At 43.7% G+C, this 15156-nt stretch overlaps 2 protein-coding genes across 3 annotated transcripts in view; one reads left to right on the top strand and one right to left on the bottom strand.

The window, feature by feature from the left end:
* ngly1 (N-glycanase 1) overlaps nucleotides 1–10385 on the bottom strand; it is a 12340-nt gene extending 1955 nt beyond the window's left edge. Inside the window, exons 1-9 of one of the 2 annotated variants that reach the window (XM_032522339.1) lie at nucleotides 10148–10385; nucleotides 9497–9611; nucleotides 8267–8536; nucleotides 7005–7167; nucleotides 6630–6849; nucleotides 3459–3580; nucleotides 1353–1498; nucleotides 522–632; nucleotides 205–437 (exon numbers count right to left, since the gene is read on the bottom strand). In XM_032522339.1, coding sequence (XP_032378230.1) covers nucleotides 205–437; nucleotides 522–632; nucleotides 1353–1498; nucleotides 3459–3580; nucleotides 6630–6849; nucleotides 7005–7167; nucleotides 8267–8536; nucleotides 9497–9611; nucleotides 10148–10248 — 1481 coding nt within the window. In that variant the 5' untranslated portion in view covers nucleotides 10249–10385. The remainder of the gene's footprint in view (nucleotides 1–204; nucleotides 438–521; nucleotides 633–1352; nucleotides 1499–3458; nucleotides 3581–6629; nucleotides 6850–7004; nucleotides 7168–8266; nucleotides 8537–9496; nucleotides 9612–10147) is intronic. The other variant, XM_032522340.1, reaches the window with a different exon arrangement.
* A 251-nt stretch (nucleotides 10386–10636) lies between these two features.
* oxsm (3-oxoacyl-ACP synthase, mitochondrial) overlaps nucleotides 10637–15156 on the top strand; it is a 15163-nt gene continuing 10643 nt past the window's right edge. The window contains exons 1-2 of the mRNA XM_032522414.1: nucleotides 10637–11978; nucleotides 13643–14143. Of these exons, the coding sequence (XP_032378305.1) occupies nucleotides 10987–11978; nucleotides 13643–14045 (1395 nt within the window). The 5' untranslated portion in view covers nucleotides 10637–10986 and the 3' untranslated portion in view covers nucleotides 14046–14143. The remainder of the gene's footprint in view (nucleotides 11979–13642; nucleotides 14144–15156) is intronic.

Raw genomic sequence — 15156 nt, 5'->3', positions numbered from 1 at the left:
CATAACCTGCAGCCTGACAACACACACACACAAGGAGTAAACACATAACCTGCAGCCTAACAACACACACACACACAAGGAGTAAACACATAACCTGCAGCCTGACAACACACACAAGGAGTAAACTAATAACCTGCAGCCTGAAAACACACACACACAAGGAGTAAACACATAAACTGCAGTCTGGCAACACACAAACAAGGGTGATAATGGGTAAGCTCAATTATAACACCATATAAATTAGAGTGTACCTGTGTGGAAGTCCCTGTATCGGCCTTTCTCGTCTCCCCCCGTGCCATCCTCCAGGCCAGAGAGCCAGAGTTGCGTCCCCCCAGCTCTCCTGGTTTGGGTTTCTTGGGGGAAATAAACTCCACCAGCTCGACGAGCAGCCTCTCTGTCAGCTCCTTCTTCCTGGCCGGAGTCAGGGCCTGCTGCCTCTTAGGTGTCAGAGCAGATGGAAAGTGCTTTACATCAGACTCACCAGGGAAAGTAGTCTTATGTGTGAATGGGCTAAAATTTACCCGGGTGTTGAGCCCATTAATGGTGTGCAGCAGCCAGGCCTCCTGAACCCTGGTCCTTCTCGACAACACCTCTGGATGTTTGCAGGAATACCTCCATGTCACGTCAACCACCTGCAAAACGCGCACACGCAACACACACACGCAACACACAAATTCATTTCCTTTTGTCTGTTTTAAATTCAACAAGCAATGTTTTTAGTTGTAGCAGAATACTGAAAGCAGCAGAAGGGCAAGACTGAGAACACTTTAATATCTGAATAATATAATATTGTTATGTTTTGTTTTTTTAACACAAACAATATTGTTTGTCCCGATATTCAACAAATTTATTGCACATTGCATACTTTCCTTCTGTATATCCTGCAGCCCTAAGAGACGGACTAAACATTGTTGGTTTCAATTTTTAACGGACCGCCAGAAATCACAAAACTATAAAAACTAAAACGGACTGATACCAGTTGGGCTTCACGATATGAGTAAAATATCAAATTGTGATTATTTTGACTGATATTGCGATTGTGATATGATTCACAATATTGGAGGGAGTGATCGTTTTGGTGTCATTATTCCCATTTTCATTGAAAATTATTATCATTGAAAGAAATTGAAATGATTATAGTGTGATTTGTGCAAGGCTCTGTGGCAAACAGATGGTTTGACACATTTTTGCCATTAACAAATATTGCGACCCACTGTGATTTGGATATTGCACTAGTCCTCATTGTGATTTCAATTCAATTGCGATTAATTGTGCAACAACTGACAGTAGTAGCAGTAGTAAAGGCTGTAGTAGTAGTAGTAGTAGTAGTATGTAATGTCCATTTGCCTGACCTGGTCCTTAGAGAAAGCCAGAACGTAGGCCAGTTTCTTCCCCCAGCCAACCTCATACAGCAGAGGCTTATCACAGCCGTTCTCACAGGAGTCACAGTGCAGCCAGCGGCGCTGAGCCACCGAGTAAACCTCTGTCCACACGTGGTCTGAAACATCACACAGAACCATACGCATTTTCACCCAGCCTTTCATTCACTTTACATATTAGGGCTACTTAGGGAAATAATCTAATAGTGCCAAACAAGAAGCATAGAGTAAGTTCTGGCAGGTTAGAGTCGAGCTCGGCTATTCTCTCAGCTCATAGCTGATAGTCCCTAAGCCAGCACACCAGCTGATGGCTCAGCTGATTGGATTTCCCAATTACATTTCCTCCTTTAAAATACATATTCACGTTGTCCGACCTAATCGACGTCACGTCTGTTGTCATTGATGCTGCTCTGTTCTGTACCCTCTTCTTCTGGACCTCTCTGCTGATAAATAATATTAACACCAAGTGAGAAAGTTTGTTCTTGATCTTAGAAAACAGAAGTCGACCCATGTCCACTTTTCCAGATGATGCCAGAACCAGAGAATGTTGGTTTCTTTTCTTTTAATGCTCAAAATGATCAATTATCAGTTACAGATTCATTTCCTGGCAATCAACTAATCAATTAACTAAACTAAATTAAGAGCTGCAAAGATTAATCCATTAGTTTTCAATAATTTCATTAATTACCAACTATTCTGAAAATAGATTAATCAGTTTGAGTCATTTTTAAAGAAAAAGTTAAAATTCTCTGATGTCAGCTTGTTAAATGTGAATATGTTCTAGTTTCTTCTCTCCTCTGTGACAGCAAACTAAATATACTTGAGTTGTGGACAAAAGAAGACAGAGGACGTCATCTTGGGCTTTGGGGAACACTGATCCTCATTTCTCACCATTTCAGAGACCAAACAACTCATCCATTCATCCAGAAATTAATACACACATTAAATCGGTAATGAAAATGATTGGTGGTTGCAGTCCTATAAATGTTCCAGCTAGAAAAAATAAAAATATACAAAAGCTACAAAGTAGAACTTGAGTTGAGATTGCTGATTAAAATAACTGGCTGGTAATAAGGATGCCTAGTAGGGGGTGTGCAATTAATCAAAATTGTAATGTGATGATGGTTTTGGTTCTATAAAAATCACAAAAACAGATTAATCGGAGAAAATACTGTGTCTGAAGTCTTAGTGGTCCCCTAATACTGTATCTGAAGTCTCTTTTATATAGACCTTAGTGGTCCCTAATACTGTATCTGAAGTCTCTTTATATAGACCTTAGTGGTCCCCTAATACTGTCTCTGAAGTCTCTTTTATATAGACCTTAGTGGTCCCTAATACTGTATCTGGAGTCTCTTTTATATAGACCTTAGTGGTCCCCTAATACTGTATCTGAATACTGTATCTTTCCTGAAATTCAGCCTTGATGCAGAATTACAGCCACTAGAACCAGTCCCGCAATGAGCCGTTTTTGAAGTTCAGTGAATGTAACATCTTTCCAAAAGACGAGTAATTGTGTTAAATAATGATTTCAATATTAACCAAATATAAATCGGGATTACGAATGTTTCCATAATCGAGCAACCCTAGCACCTCGTCAACAACCTTTCTTCTTAATGTCAAACACAGGCGTGTAAGTAAAAATGTAATAGTGCCTTCCATTTGTACGCGACAGTCGGATTTTCCGAGGTCAAAGTTGGAAACACGCCCCCTGACCTCGGACTTCCGAGATTGGAACTCAGAGCCTTGCAGTACCGGGAGCTCAAAATCCAACATGGCTGCCCCATGCATCAACAGCAGTGAAAGCTGTAGAAACATACAGTTGAAAGCACTTCTGTGTTATTTGTGTCTCATTAAATTGTCCATATTCTATCTGTGGACATGTTGCTATGGTGTTTGTATGCATAAAAAACAGCGTAGTACGTTGTTATAAACTGGCATTGCTAGCAATGGCTAGCCTAGCTAGAGCTAATGAAAACAATGAAAATCTGACGCATTCCCCTCAGGTGTGACGCCATTCCCAGCTGGGGCTCCTGAGTTCCGAGGTAAATGGAACGCCATATCTGCCTGTCAGGAACATACCTGTGCTGTCCCAGATGTATCTGGCCTCAAGGCCCAGGGCTCGGCAGCACAGCGTGAAACAGTTAGCCCACTCCCCGCAGCGCCCCCTCCTGGTTTCAAGAAGCTTCTCAGGGTTGTTGTACCTGGTATTAACAATACAGAGAAATCATTATTCTCTGTGTTTTGTGGTCAAATTCATTAACATTCTTTATGACTGTTTGAAAGAAAAACCTTAACATTTTGAATTTGTTAAACCCACCAGACTCCATTTAAATAAACATCACATTTATCATTGTAAAACACACTTGATTCAAAGTCGAGAGAAAAAATGAAACGTCTTGGTTTATGTTTCCACTGTTCCATCAATCACCAATGTGGTTTGGTTGAAATTAACTCTTAATTCAATTGTTTGTTTAAATGGGTGCAGTTTAGGCAATTTCTTCGAGTTTTTTTCTCTTTTTGCTGGCTCTATAGACCCCCCCTACAGGTTTCTCTATATAGCCCCCCCTACAGGTTTCTCTATAGAGCCCCCCCACAGGTTTCTCTATAGAGCCCTCTTACAGGTTTCTCTATAGAGCCCTCTTACAGGTTTCTCTATAGAGCCCCCCCCCTACTGGTTTCTCTATAGAGCCCCCCCTACAGGTTTCTCTATAGAGCGCCCCTACAGGTTTCTCTATAGAGCCGCCCACCCTACAGGTTTCTCTATAGAGCTCTCCCACAGGTTTCTCTATAGAGCGCCCCCTACAGGTTTCTCTATAGAGCGCCCCCTACAGGTTTCTCTATAGAGCCCCCCCTACAGGTTTCTCTATAGAGCCCCCCCTACAGGTTTTCTCTAGATAGCGCCCACCCTACAGGTTTCTCTATAGAGCCTCCTACAGGTTTTCTCTATAGAGCCCCCCTACAGGTTTCTCATAGACCCTCCTACAGTTTCTCTATAGAGCTCTCCCACAGTCTCTATAGAGCCCCCCCTACAGGTTTCTCCATAGAGCCCCCCCTACAGGTTTCTCCATAGTGCCCCACCCTACAGGTTTCTCTATAGAGTGCCCCTACAGGTTTCATTGTAGAGCCCGCCTACAGGTTTCATTGTAGAGCCCGCCTACAGGTTTCATTTTAGAGCCCGCCTACAGGTTTCTCTATAGAGCTCCCCCCAGAGCTCCTATGTTTACTTGTGTCTGGCCCCTCCCTCTTCTTTTTTGCTGGCTGAGCCATGGCAACAGTGTGAAATGGCTACCTTGTTCTTCTAGCTTGCCGGCTCCTGAATGGGGGGTGCAGGCCTATGTGAAGTCATTTGTTAACATCGCTGACAGGCACTAGGGGGGAGCAAGACGACAACCATTCATCTCAAAAAAAGTCATATAACCATTCCAATAACTCCGAAGTTGTTCATTTAAGGTAAATTGAGATGAAAACGTACAAAAAAACATTATGAAAAGGGATCTTTTCCATAATGTTGTCAGACACTTAGAATAATAATCTGAGTCTTTCAGCTGCAAAAACTGAACTTTTAGCAGATAGAAACTGACGATGCACAGTTGTCAGTTCGGGGCTGCCGGTCACAGCGTTCTCGCTCAATACTGGACCAGTTTCAAAGATTGATGTTCACATTAGTCACCAATGCAAGGTAAAAAAAAAAAAAAACACTACCCTTTAACAGTACTGCAAGATAAAAGTCAGTGATTTAACAACGAAATGTGCAAGCAGCGAAAACATGCCTTCCTCTTTCTGCAACTTAATCCTGACTTTAATGTTAAAAAGCAGGTCCTAACCTGCTTCATTACAGTATTAACAAGTAGGGCTGGGTATCTTTAAAAAAAATAAAACCGGTACTAATAACGATACCGTGACTTTGATACTAGTTCCTAAATGATTTTTGATACCAAAAAGATTTTGTAAAATCTATTTTAACAAAAAAGAAATGACATTACACATTACAACACACATCTTATAATTTATTTTTCAGCTGCTACCACATTAGCCCATCTCTGTGTGACATAGAGCTTTTCCTGTGTGTCTCTAAGACGTGTAACGTTAGACAGCCAATCACAGGCCTGATTAGATCTTGGTAAAAGCATGCTGCATGCTGATTGGCTGACTGACACTGATGGGATTACTTCTTTAGGTATTGAAACTGGGTGTTGAATGACAACACTCAAAACAGCGTTTCTCACAGGTTGAGAATTGACCTGTGGTGCTGGGTGACAAAGGACGTGAAGGCTGGGTTAAGTAATAAATAGGGGTCCACCAAAACCAGGACTCGGCTCAATATTGGGCTTTTTGACAGGGTTGGGTTTCTGCTGAACCTTAGAATGTTTTTCCCAGCGAACCGAGCCCTACGCTTGCACTCGGCACACTACACTGGTCGACGTAACGCCGCCGCTCTTGATTACAGGGTGGAGCGTTCAATGCAGCAGGCTGTGAGAAAGTGAAAATGAGCAGAAAAAGTGATGTTTGGCAGGACTTTCAGTCAAAAGAAGTCGAGCTACATGTTCTCTTTTACAATGCCGATATGTCTCGTGGTGCCAAGGACCCTAAAGTTTAGGGTGTTGTTTAGGGCCTAAACAACACACAACACTGCCCCTGTTAAAACATTTGGTGTGAAACATCCAACAGAATATAAGTTGTGCATGAAGGAATCTCCAGACAGCAGCAAAGTCAGCTACAGCAAAGGAAGGACAGTCCCAGCTAAAGACTGGTGTTAACCAGGCAGTTTCTCCCGGGCTGTCAGCCCTTCTCTCAGTCTCCTTACAGTGGGGCCAAAGCGACCCAACAGCCAGCTGCTCCTCGTTAGCTAACGTTAGCTTTCTAATTTCCCCCCCAGCATGCCTTTGCCATACACCGGCTAGAGAAAATTTGCCAAACAAAACTGTCACTGATCTGGCGCTAGCATTGTGCTGTTCTACGATGTGAATTCAACATTAGGTTGTTACATTTGACTATTTTAGAGGCTGCGGTTACTGTGGTAACGGACTGAGGATGGGAGGAGGATTTGCTATTTGGCCCAACCCCAAAAATCTGGATTCGGTGCATCTCTAGTAATAATCTAGTCATAAAATAACATTAACAGATAATTTAGAGAGAAACAGCTATTTAAATATTAACCAAATAAGACTAAAAGATGATACATGTGAAAATATTGATACATATGATATTAATAATACACAAACACAAACAAACACACACACACACACACACCTGGGGAATCTGGTGGAGAGCCGGCAGCTCTGACAGTAGTGGTTCTCCACTCGCTGTGCTCCCCAGCGGACGTCATCCGTGCTGGGACTGAGGGAGCTGGCGTTCTGGGTCGGGCCTTTGCAGCTGCTGCAGGGCAGACAGTCCACCCAGGAGAAGAAGTCCTGTTTGAACCATCTGAGCAACTCCAGCACCAGGAAGTCTTCTATTCCAAGTTTACATTCTACAGAAAGGAAAGGAAAGGAAGTCCGTTGGTCGCTCTGGATCACTGTTTAGAGGAACATGCATTTGTTTCTTTGCATACAGTTTGATCCTAGATACACAACTTTGGGAATTTCCCCATTGTGGGATTTCTTTGAATGAGTGGGGGAACTTCACCTGGATCTGCCTCTTTGGCCTCCTTCAGCTTGAGTTCAGCAGCAGAGGACAGCTTCTGGTGAGGGATGTGGCTCCTGGCTTTCCGCTGCAGCTCAGGGTTTTCATACAGCAACACGTGCTGGAAGTTTGACTGGAGGGTCACAAAAAAGCTCATACTGTCCTCCTGGTAGAAAGACAAGAACACAGCCAGATTACACACAGACCAATAATGAAAAGTAGAGAGAGGATGACAATGTATCATGAATGAATGAGGTATGAGCAGATGTTCATCAGAGATGTAAGGGACCCTAATGTATAAGGGGTGGGGTATAATGTTGGAACGGGTGGAATGTTGTTCCTCTTTTTAAAAAGCTATGACACATCCTAATGTCATGTTTTCTTTGCTCCCGTCGCTTCACTTAGAAAGAAAAACTGCAAATCCTTCCTCGACATCTTAAAATAATAAGATTATTAATAATGAGGATGGATAATAACCATAAGTCCCAATGTGTTTACTATAGCCACCAATGAGCACATTTGAAGTGGAATGACCTTTTTCCAAAAATCTAGCAAACATATAAAAACCGAATATTTCAACCAGTGTCCATTCTGAGCTGCTAAATGAACGGTTATTACTGCCACTGGAAGAGTAAACCAGGCTGACATCAGTACAACAGTACAGGAGCTGGAGCCTGAGAGCCACACTGGTCCATACTGGTCCTACCGTCTACAGTTCGCCGTAGACCTAAAATGATTAGTCATAGGGGTGGGGGAGTTGGGTTGGAACCTGAGGGTTGCGGTTCAAGTCCCTGCACAGACCAAAGCACGGAGTATGTTATGTTGTATGGACACAAATCAGGGCTTCAACACAAATTAGAAAGATTAGATGACCATTATAAGGCTTGTACATTTTTAATTTCATATAAATATGATCTTAGTAAAAAAAAAAGGGGGAATAAACTTTGCTAAAATATCACATCTAACATCTAAACATATGTTCAATCCCAAATTCTGTCCTTTAACCCAGGGAGGGGCGCATTTGTGAGAGTAGCTGAGTCCGTAGGGAGCTGGGTTGGTCCCAGTATGAACCTACGTACAGTGAGTGTGGACTGGTAGCTTTAGATGTGCCAGTTCACCTCCTGGACACTGCAGAGGAACTCTTGAGCAAGGCACCAAACAACAGCTCGGGGAACCTGTCTAGCAATGTAGTGTGTTCAAAAACAACACAGTGAAAATACTGTATTTTCCCCCCCAAGAGAAAAATAAAAGTATTAAATCTTTACCAAGGATGAAGGTTGTAATGGAGGTGGTGAAACTGGCTGACTGGATGCAGCAGCAGAGCTCACTGAGGCTGAGGTGGAGGCAGAGGCGGAGGCGGAGGATGAGGATGAGGATGAGGATGAGGCTGAGGCTGAGACGGAGGCTGCCTGAGCAGTCGGTTGGACCGGCTGTCCTCCACAGAGCCTCTGATCCCTCTCGGCTGCTATGGATTCCCTGACGAGCTTCAGCTGCTCCACTGATGCAGACTTGGAGAAGACGAGATGGGTCTCAGCCTGAAAAAAGGTGATGTGATATTATTTACTCTATTCAATACTTACTTACTTAGGCCAATGACGGATAACTAAGCAGACTCTAGGCAATGAAGCAAGTGGTACACCACAAAAACTGGCTTTAAAGAGCCACTATTATACTCCTTTTCAGCATCATGTCTGTACTCTTGGGGTCTCCTAGACTAGGTTTACATGCGTCTATGTTTAAAGAATATATTATGTTTCTCATACTGCCCATTGCTGCAGATTATTTGCCTAAAACACTCCGGCCATTTTCAAAACCACATACTATACTAGCAGTGCGTACTGATTTGTCCTGAATGTAGCATGTTGTATGCAGTACGCAAACAAAACCAACATCTGCAGTAGGCCAAAAATACCCTGATGTCCGACTGATACAGAAAAAATCTCCAGTATGCCTCGGACCAGTCTATCTCACCTACAGTATCCCACAATGCAAAGCGCCGCAACAGTCACAAAACAGCGGATTGCCGTGGTCAACAACTGTAAACCTTTTACAATATTCATCTGCTATTTCATCACTCAATTCACTTCGGAGACCTTTTATGCGAGAAAACAGCTATGTAGAGCTCAATTATGGGCAGTTTTATGAAAACTGATGGACAACTGCAAATTTGCTCGGACGGTGATAGAGTTCAGAAGCTCCATAGTCCGACGTGACAGCCGGCGTGTGTCTACCGGGGTTGCTGGCTCACCGGCCCGCCCGCCTGTCCACCCTCCCAGACCCCTCTCTCAGTTGGCTGGTGCTCTATTAGGAGACTCACGCACATACTGAAGATGACTGTTTTAGGAGATTTAGAAAACGGACTCAGTCTCTTGGCCCGCCTACCTGTAAAGCGCATTATGCTCTTATTGGTCAGCATAAGGGATACAGCCAAAAAAACATCAACAAGGGCTCTTTAAGTTATTACAGTAGCCACCTGACAGTTGCTTATTCCTTACCTCCTCAAATCCCATCTCAAAAAGGCATTCCACAGCACCTTTGATGGGCAGCAGCTTGGTGGAGAATGTAGGATTGCCTATGCGGATAGATCTGTACTTTTCCTCATTGGGATACCTGTTGGGAGGTGACATCATAACGTATGAGGAAGTAGATGTGTCCTCCAGGCTCTTCAGACTCAGTTCCTCTGGGGCCGAGCAGACAAATGTCCAAACCAATAGGGTTTTTTCTTCATAAATGAAAAAAAATAAACCATCTAATAATAAAATTGGTGTCATTAGATTAGATTTAGGGTTGTCGTTTATTGTACATGTGGCAGTGATGCCATACTTTACCATTGTACAAAAAGTCGTATTTCATGCTTAACTCTACTCAAAGAAACATGACAAGTTAACTTTTGTCTCACTCCACAGTGAATTCCAGAGACAAAGTTGGGAGAGGTAGATGTGAATAAAGAGACAAATTAAAACAGCTTCCTGGATAGTCAATACTATGATAAAAACCCACCCTATTGACTGATACTTAGCTAGCTAAGTTAAGTGAGGATTGTATGTATCGGGGCTTAGCATACAGCCATGCTAGCGGTAGCTACACTAGCCTGCTCATGATAGACATTAACGTTTGCTACTTTGTCGTTAAGTTCACGGGCTTACCTTAAAATGTTATCTGCGTATGTAAGTAACAACTTCGCAACGTCTAGAAAGACTTCATTTGGATTTTCACACAATGTTGTCACTGCTGGTGACACAGCCATACCGGTTTTTTCTTGAACAACCCAAAAGTACTCACAGTTCTGCGTCTGAGTATGTCAGCTAGCTTTAATGCTAATGGTGTTGTCGGTACATAGCACGGTATTGGGATTCAGAGAAGGTACATAGCTCTACGGGTCCTGGGTTTAGCTGACCTTTCAACGCCTGAAAATGTGTTTGCAGCTTAAAAATATATATATAAATAATTATAATTGTATTTTACCACGATTGTTTTTCATAAGGCACGGTTATATGTTTTCTTGCTCAGTCGGTTGAATTTCATTTTTTTTATTTATTGTTCACATGTTAAGCAAATTTGGCGTTCAAACATGCTACCTAAGAATAGCAAGAGTGGGAAATCCTAAATCGGATCTGCTAGAAGGATCGATGGTTAGGCCTGGGGAGTGGGGATTGGTTAAGGACAGGGTAAGAACACCCGGTTAAGCCAATCCGAGGCCGAATGAGGCGGGCAACGAGGCACGTCCTTTGACGTTGACACGTCTTGCGGATCCCATCTAGCATCTGTCCAGGTTTCAAGGATGTACCAGTTTTCTCGTTTTATAAAATGCAAAAATGGACAGATAACTTCAAAGTAGTGCTCGGCGGAGTGAGTTACAAACTTCCGTTGTATCTGGGGGACATTTCAACTTTGGTTTTATACATTTATTCCTCTGATATTAAGAGGGGATTCACCAAAGCTACGAGCTACAGTCAGCAGTGTCAAAGTTGACAGAGATAACAGCATGTCTGCTCTATCACTATCACGTTGGACTAAACTCCAGCTGAGACCACAAAACATAAGGACATTTCTTCAAAAGACGGTCTGTGTTTGTCCAAACCAAGACTCCAGGCACCACAGCTCTGGAAATCCCAAAAGGAGGGTTGTTATTACTGGCATAGGGCTGGTGTGTCCTCTGGGGACGGGGACTGCACTACCCTGGGACAACCTGATTAAAGGACAGAGTGGGATTGTTGCTCTTCGCTCAGAGGAGTACAGCTCCGTCCCCTGTAAAGTGGCAGCACTGGTGCCCAGAGGAGACAACCCGGGGCAGTTTAGGGAGGAGAGCTTTGCCTCCCTTGGGGAGATCAACAGCATGTCCCCTGCCACTGTAATGGCCCTCGGAGCTGCCCAGCTGGCTCTGGAGGACTCAGGTTGGTACCCCAAAACCCCAGAGGAACAGCTCAACACTGGGGTGGCTGTTGGCATGGGCATGGTGTCACTGGATGAAATCTCTCGCACCGCCACTGCCTTCCGAGAAAAAGGCTACAAAAAAGTCAGTCCCTTCTTTGTGCCTCGCATCCTTGTCAACATGGCTGCTGGCCACATCAGCATCAAACACAAGCTGAAGGGTCCCAACCATGCGGTATCCACAGCATGCACCACAGGCGCACACGCCATAGGCGATGCAGCCAGGTTTATTGCCCACGGGGATGCAGTTGCCATGGTTGCAGGGGGAACGGAGTCCTGCGTGGGGGCTCTGTCGATGGCGGGCTTTGCCAGGGCGCGCGCCCTCGCCACCAAATGGAACGACAACCCCACGCAGGCATCCAGACCCTTCCACCCGGAGAGAGAGGGCTTCGTGATGGGCGAAGGAGCAGCGGTGCTCCTGTTGGAGGAGCTGGACCACGCCGTGGAGAGAGGAGCCAGGATCTACGCTGAGATCCTGGGTTATGGACTCTCAGGGGATGCCAGCCACATCACCGCACCCACCGCTGATGGAGATGGAGCGTTCAGGTGACTCAGTTTAGGGTTTCAGTTCAGTTTAGGGACAATATTTCCTGCTTCCATTTACTTTTTTCAAATAATGTACTGTATATAATGCCACAAAACTACTGTCCCTTATGAAGGCGAGTAGTTTCCGACAAAAACACACATCTCTGCCACACAATATTTGGTTTATTTGTTGCACTTTCCTCCAGTACTTGCTTTTCTTTTGTCAGTTAAGTTTTTGTTCATTTTAGCATGACACATAAATACAGGTACAAATGTGTATTTTATTGGACATGGTAACATTTCAAAAAGGGGGAGAGAGAAAGAAGAAACACTATACGGCTAGATAAACATTGGATGGCTGTAGCTCAGTCCGTATGGAGTTTGGTGAGAACGGGAGGGTTGCCGGTTCAAGAGCCCGTTCGGACCAAAAGTCTGGTGGTGGACTGGTAGCTGGAGAGATGCCAGTTCACCTCCTGGGCACTGCCAAGGTGCTCTTCAGCAAGGCACCGGACCCCCACCAGCCGCTCATGGCATTGGTCCCCACTCTGACATCTTTCCATTAGTGCCTGTATGGGACCTGTTTGTGTATTTCAGGCCTGTGTGTTATAACAACAGAGTGCAAGTAGTAATTCACCCATAGGGCATCAATAAAGAGTAGAAAATCAAAAAAATAAAATTATTAGTCACACAAAGAACAGCACCCCAATATTCCTATATATTCTGTTAACTCGTACCCAAAGCCTCTCTATGTTGCACCCTCAATCTATCTCACAAAGCAGATGTAGCTAGTTTTTTGGGTATTAAGAAAAGAAGCGAAGTCTCCAGTCTTCTAAGTCTCCATCACGAGTTTAAGCCGTTCTACTCTGGTCTACGTGGGATCTTCCAACTGCAAAACGCAAGCTTGGCTGTGACAATAAAACCTGGTTCTGCTGGTCTAAACTCTGCTTTAGTATCCCCCAACACCCCACACATGTGGGTAGATTACTGTAGAGGTACAGTATGGCTGGGACCATGTGCTTCTGTCACGATTTGATTATTGCACGATACATGGGTGCCCCTTCCATTTGTACTGCCATTTTCATTCATTGCGATTCAATAGGAGATTTCACTGATGTCAGCAATTTCAGTTCAGCAATAAATATCACACACATAGAATATACAAGAAATAATTAATAGGACAGAATACAAGAACAAATATTCCAAAGTAAAAATAAAAAACACCAAAGAAAGAATGTATAAATTGGGAATAATAGTATTGAGCATTGTGATTTCCTTTAACAAAAAAACACAATTGAATAGAGACAATATATCAGGAGACATTTCTAATAACTGATTCTAAGAAGAATGACATCACATGTCAGTCAGTCTGACCTTTATTTTGTTTGTAAAGAAGAACATAACATGGATCTTCACAGATATGATGTAGTCGCCGTCAGCATGAGCCTATAAAGACAAAAATTATTTAGGTCAATTATTGGTTAAAAAAAACCCAATAGATTAAAAAATATCAATTGTGGGAGAAACAATCAATTGAAAAAGATGTCGGACACAAAACTCACTATAAATGCCATTGTTGTGTTCCCCCCACCCCTACGTTGTTACTGTACAGTACAGTGGGTTCATCTGCCTGCAGGGGGGACACAGTAGAGTCCCACGTGAGTTAACTGTGACCCCTGTCTTTACAGATGCATGTCCGCGGCCCTCAGGGATGCAGGCGTCTCCCCGGCAGATGTGACGTACGTCAACGCTCACGCCACGTCCACGCCTCTGGGTGATGCGGCGGAAAACGCCGCCATCAAGAGGCTCTTCCAGCAAAGTCTTGACACCCTGGCTGTCTCCTCCACCAAGGGAGCCACGGGGCATTTGCTGGGGGCCGCCGGGGCCCTCGAGGCGGCCTTCACCGCTCTGGCCTGCTACCACGGGGTCCTGCCCCAGACGCTCAACCTGGACCGCACCGAGCCAGAGTTCAGCCTGAATTACGTTCCCTGCACAGCGCAGCCGTGGCACGCTCGGGGCCCACGGGTCGCCCTCACAAACTCGTTTGGATTTGGCGGCACCAACGCCTCGCTGTGTCTCACCAGCGTCTGATGACACACTGGGACTCGTTCTTGACTTTATATAACAAGATCAGATCTTATCCAGTTTGTATTCTTCACCTCTGGTAGGACAGATTCCACTGACTGAATGTTAAGGGACAATTTCAAAGAAAGGCTTTAGAACTGCAAATATGGCGCCCAGGTAGCTCACTTGGTAGGGCAAGCGCCCATATATAGAGGTTTACTCCTCTATGCAGTGGGTTTGATTCCGACCTGCAGCCTTTTGCTGCATGCCCCCCCCCCCCCTCTCTCCCCTTTCATGTCTTCATCTGTCCTGTCAAAAATAAAGGCCGAAAATGCCCAAAAAATCATCTTAAAAAAGAAAATGAAAAGAACTAAATCCTTGCTTCTATAGGCATTTAACATAAGGGGGGTAGACTTATGCCCCCTGTATTTTAACATGGGGGGGGGGGGTGTATACTTATGCCTCCTGTATTTTAAGGAAGAAGATTTATTTATTTACAATACATTATTCATTCACAAAGAACATTGGTGTCCGTAAAGGTTGGATTTTCCTATCTTTTTTTATTAAAGGCATTAGGCAAGGCAAGGCGCTTTATCTGTAGAGCACATTTCCAGCACAGGGCGATTCAAAGTGCTTTACACAAAATCAGTTAAACAGATAAAACCAGGTACAACAGTTAAAAATCATACATTAAAACTAATAAACACATGATAGACAGTTAAAAACAAATAGAAACATAAAACAGAAAAAAGTTACAGTGCAGCATAAGAAATTTAAAGAAAGTATTAAAGAGTATTAATTATTTTTATTATTTATTTATTTATTTATTAATTCAGGCCATGCACATGATGAACCTGCCAACGTACACGTAAATGAGCCAGATTGTACCCAAGGGCTAATTTCCATCTGCAGTCCAATAGCAGGTTGGAGTTACAGTAAAAAGACAAGGATAGTAGCATTTAGTATTAGTAATTTAAAGAAAGGCAGCATCAAAAAGAAAGGTCTTCAGCCTTGATTTAAAGAACTGAGAGTAGCAGCGGATCTGCAGGTTTCTAAGAGTTTATTCCGATATGAGGAGCATAGAAACTGAAAGCTCTTCACCCTGTTTAGTTCTGACTCTGGGGACAGAAAGTAAAAA

The sequence above is a fragment of the Etheostoma spectabile genome, chromosome 8 (assembly GCF_008692095.1).
Source record: "Etheostoma spectabile isolate EspeVRDwgs_2016 chromosome 8, UIUC_Espe_1.0, whole genome shotgun sequence".
Taxonomy (NCBI): Eukaryota; Metazoa; Chordata; class Actinopteri; order Perciformes; family Percidae; genus Etheostoma; species Etheostoma spectabile.
This window is presented reverse-complemented; position numbering and strand designations above follow the sequence as displayed.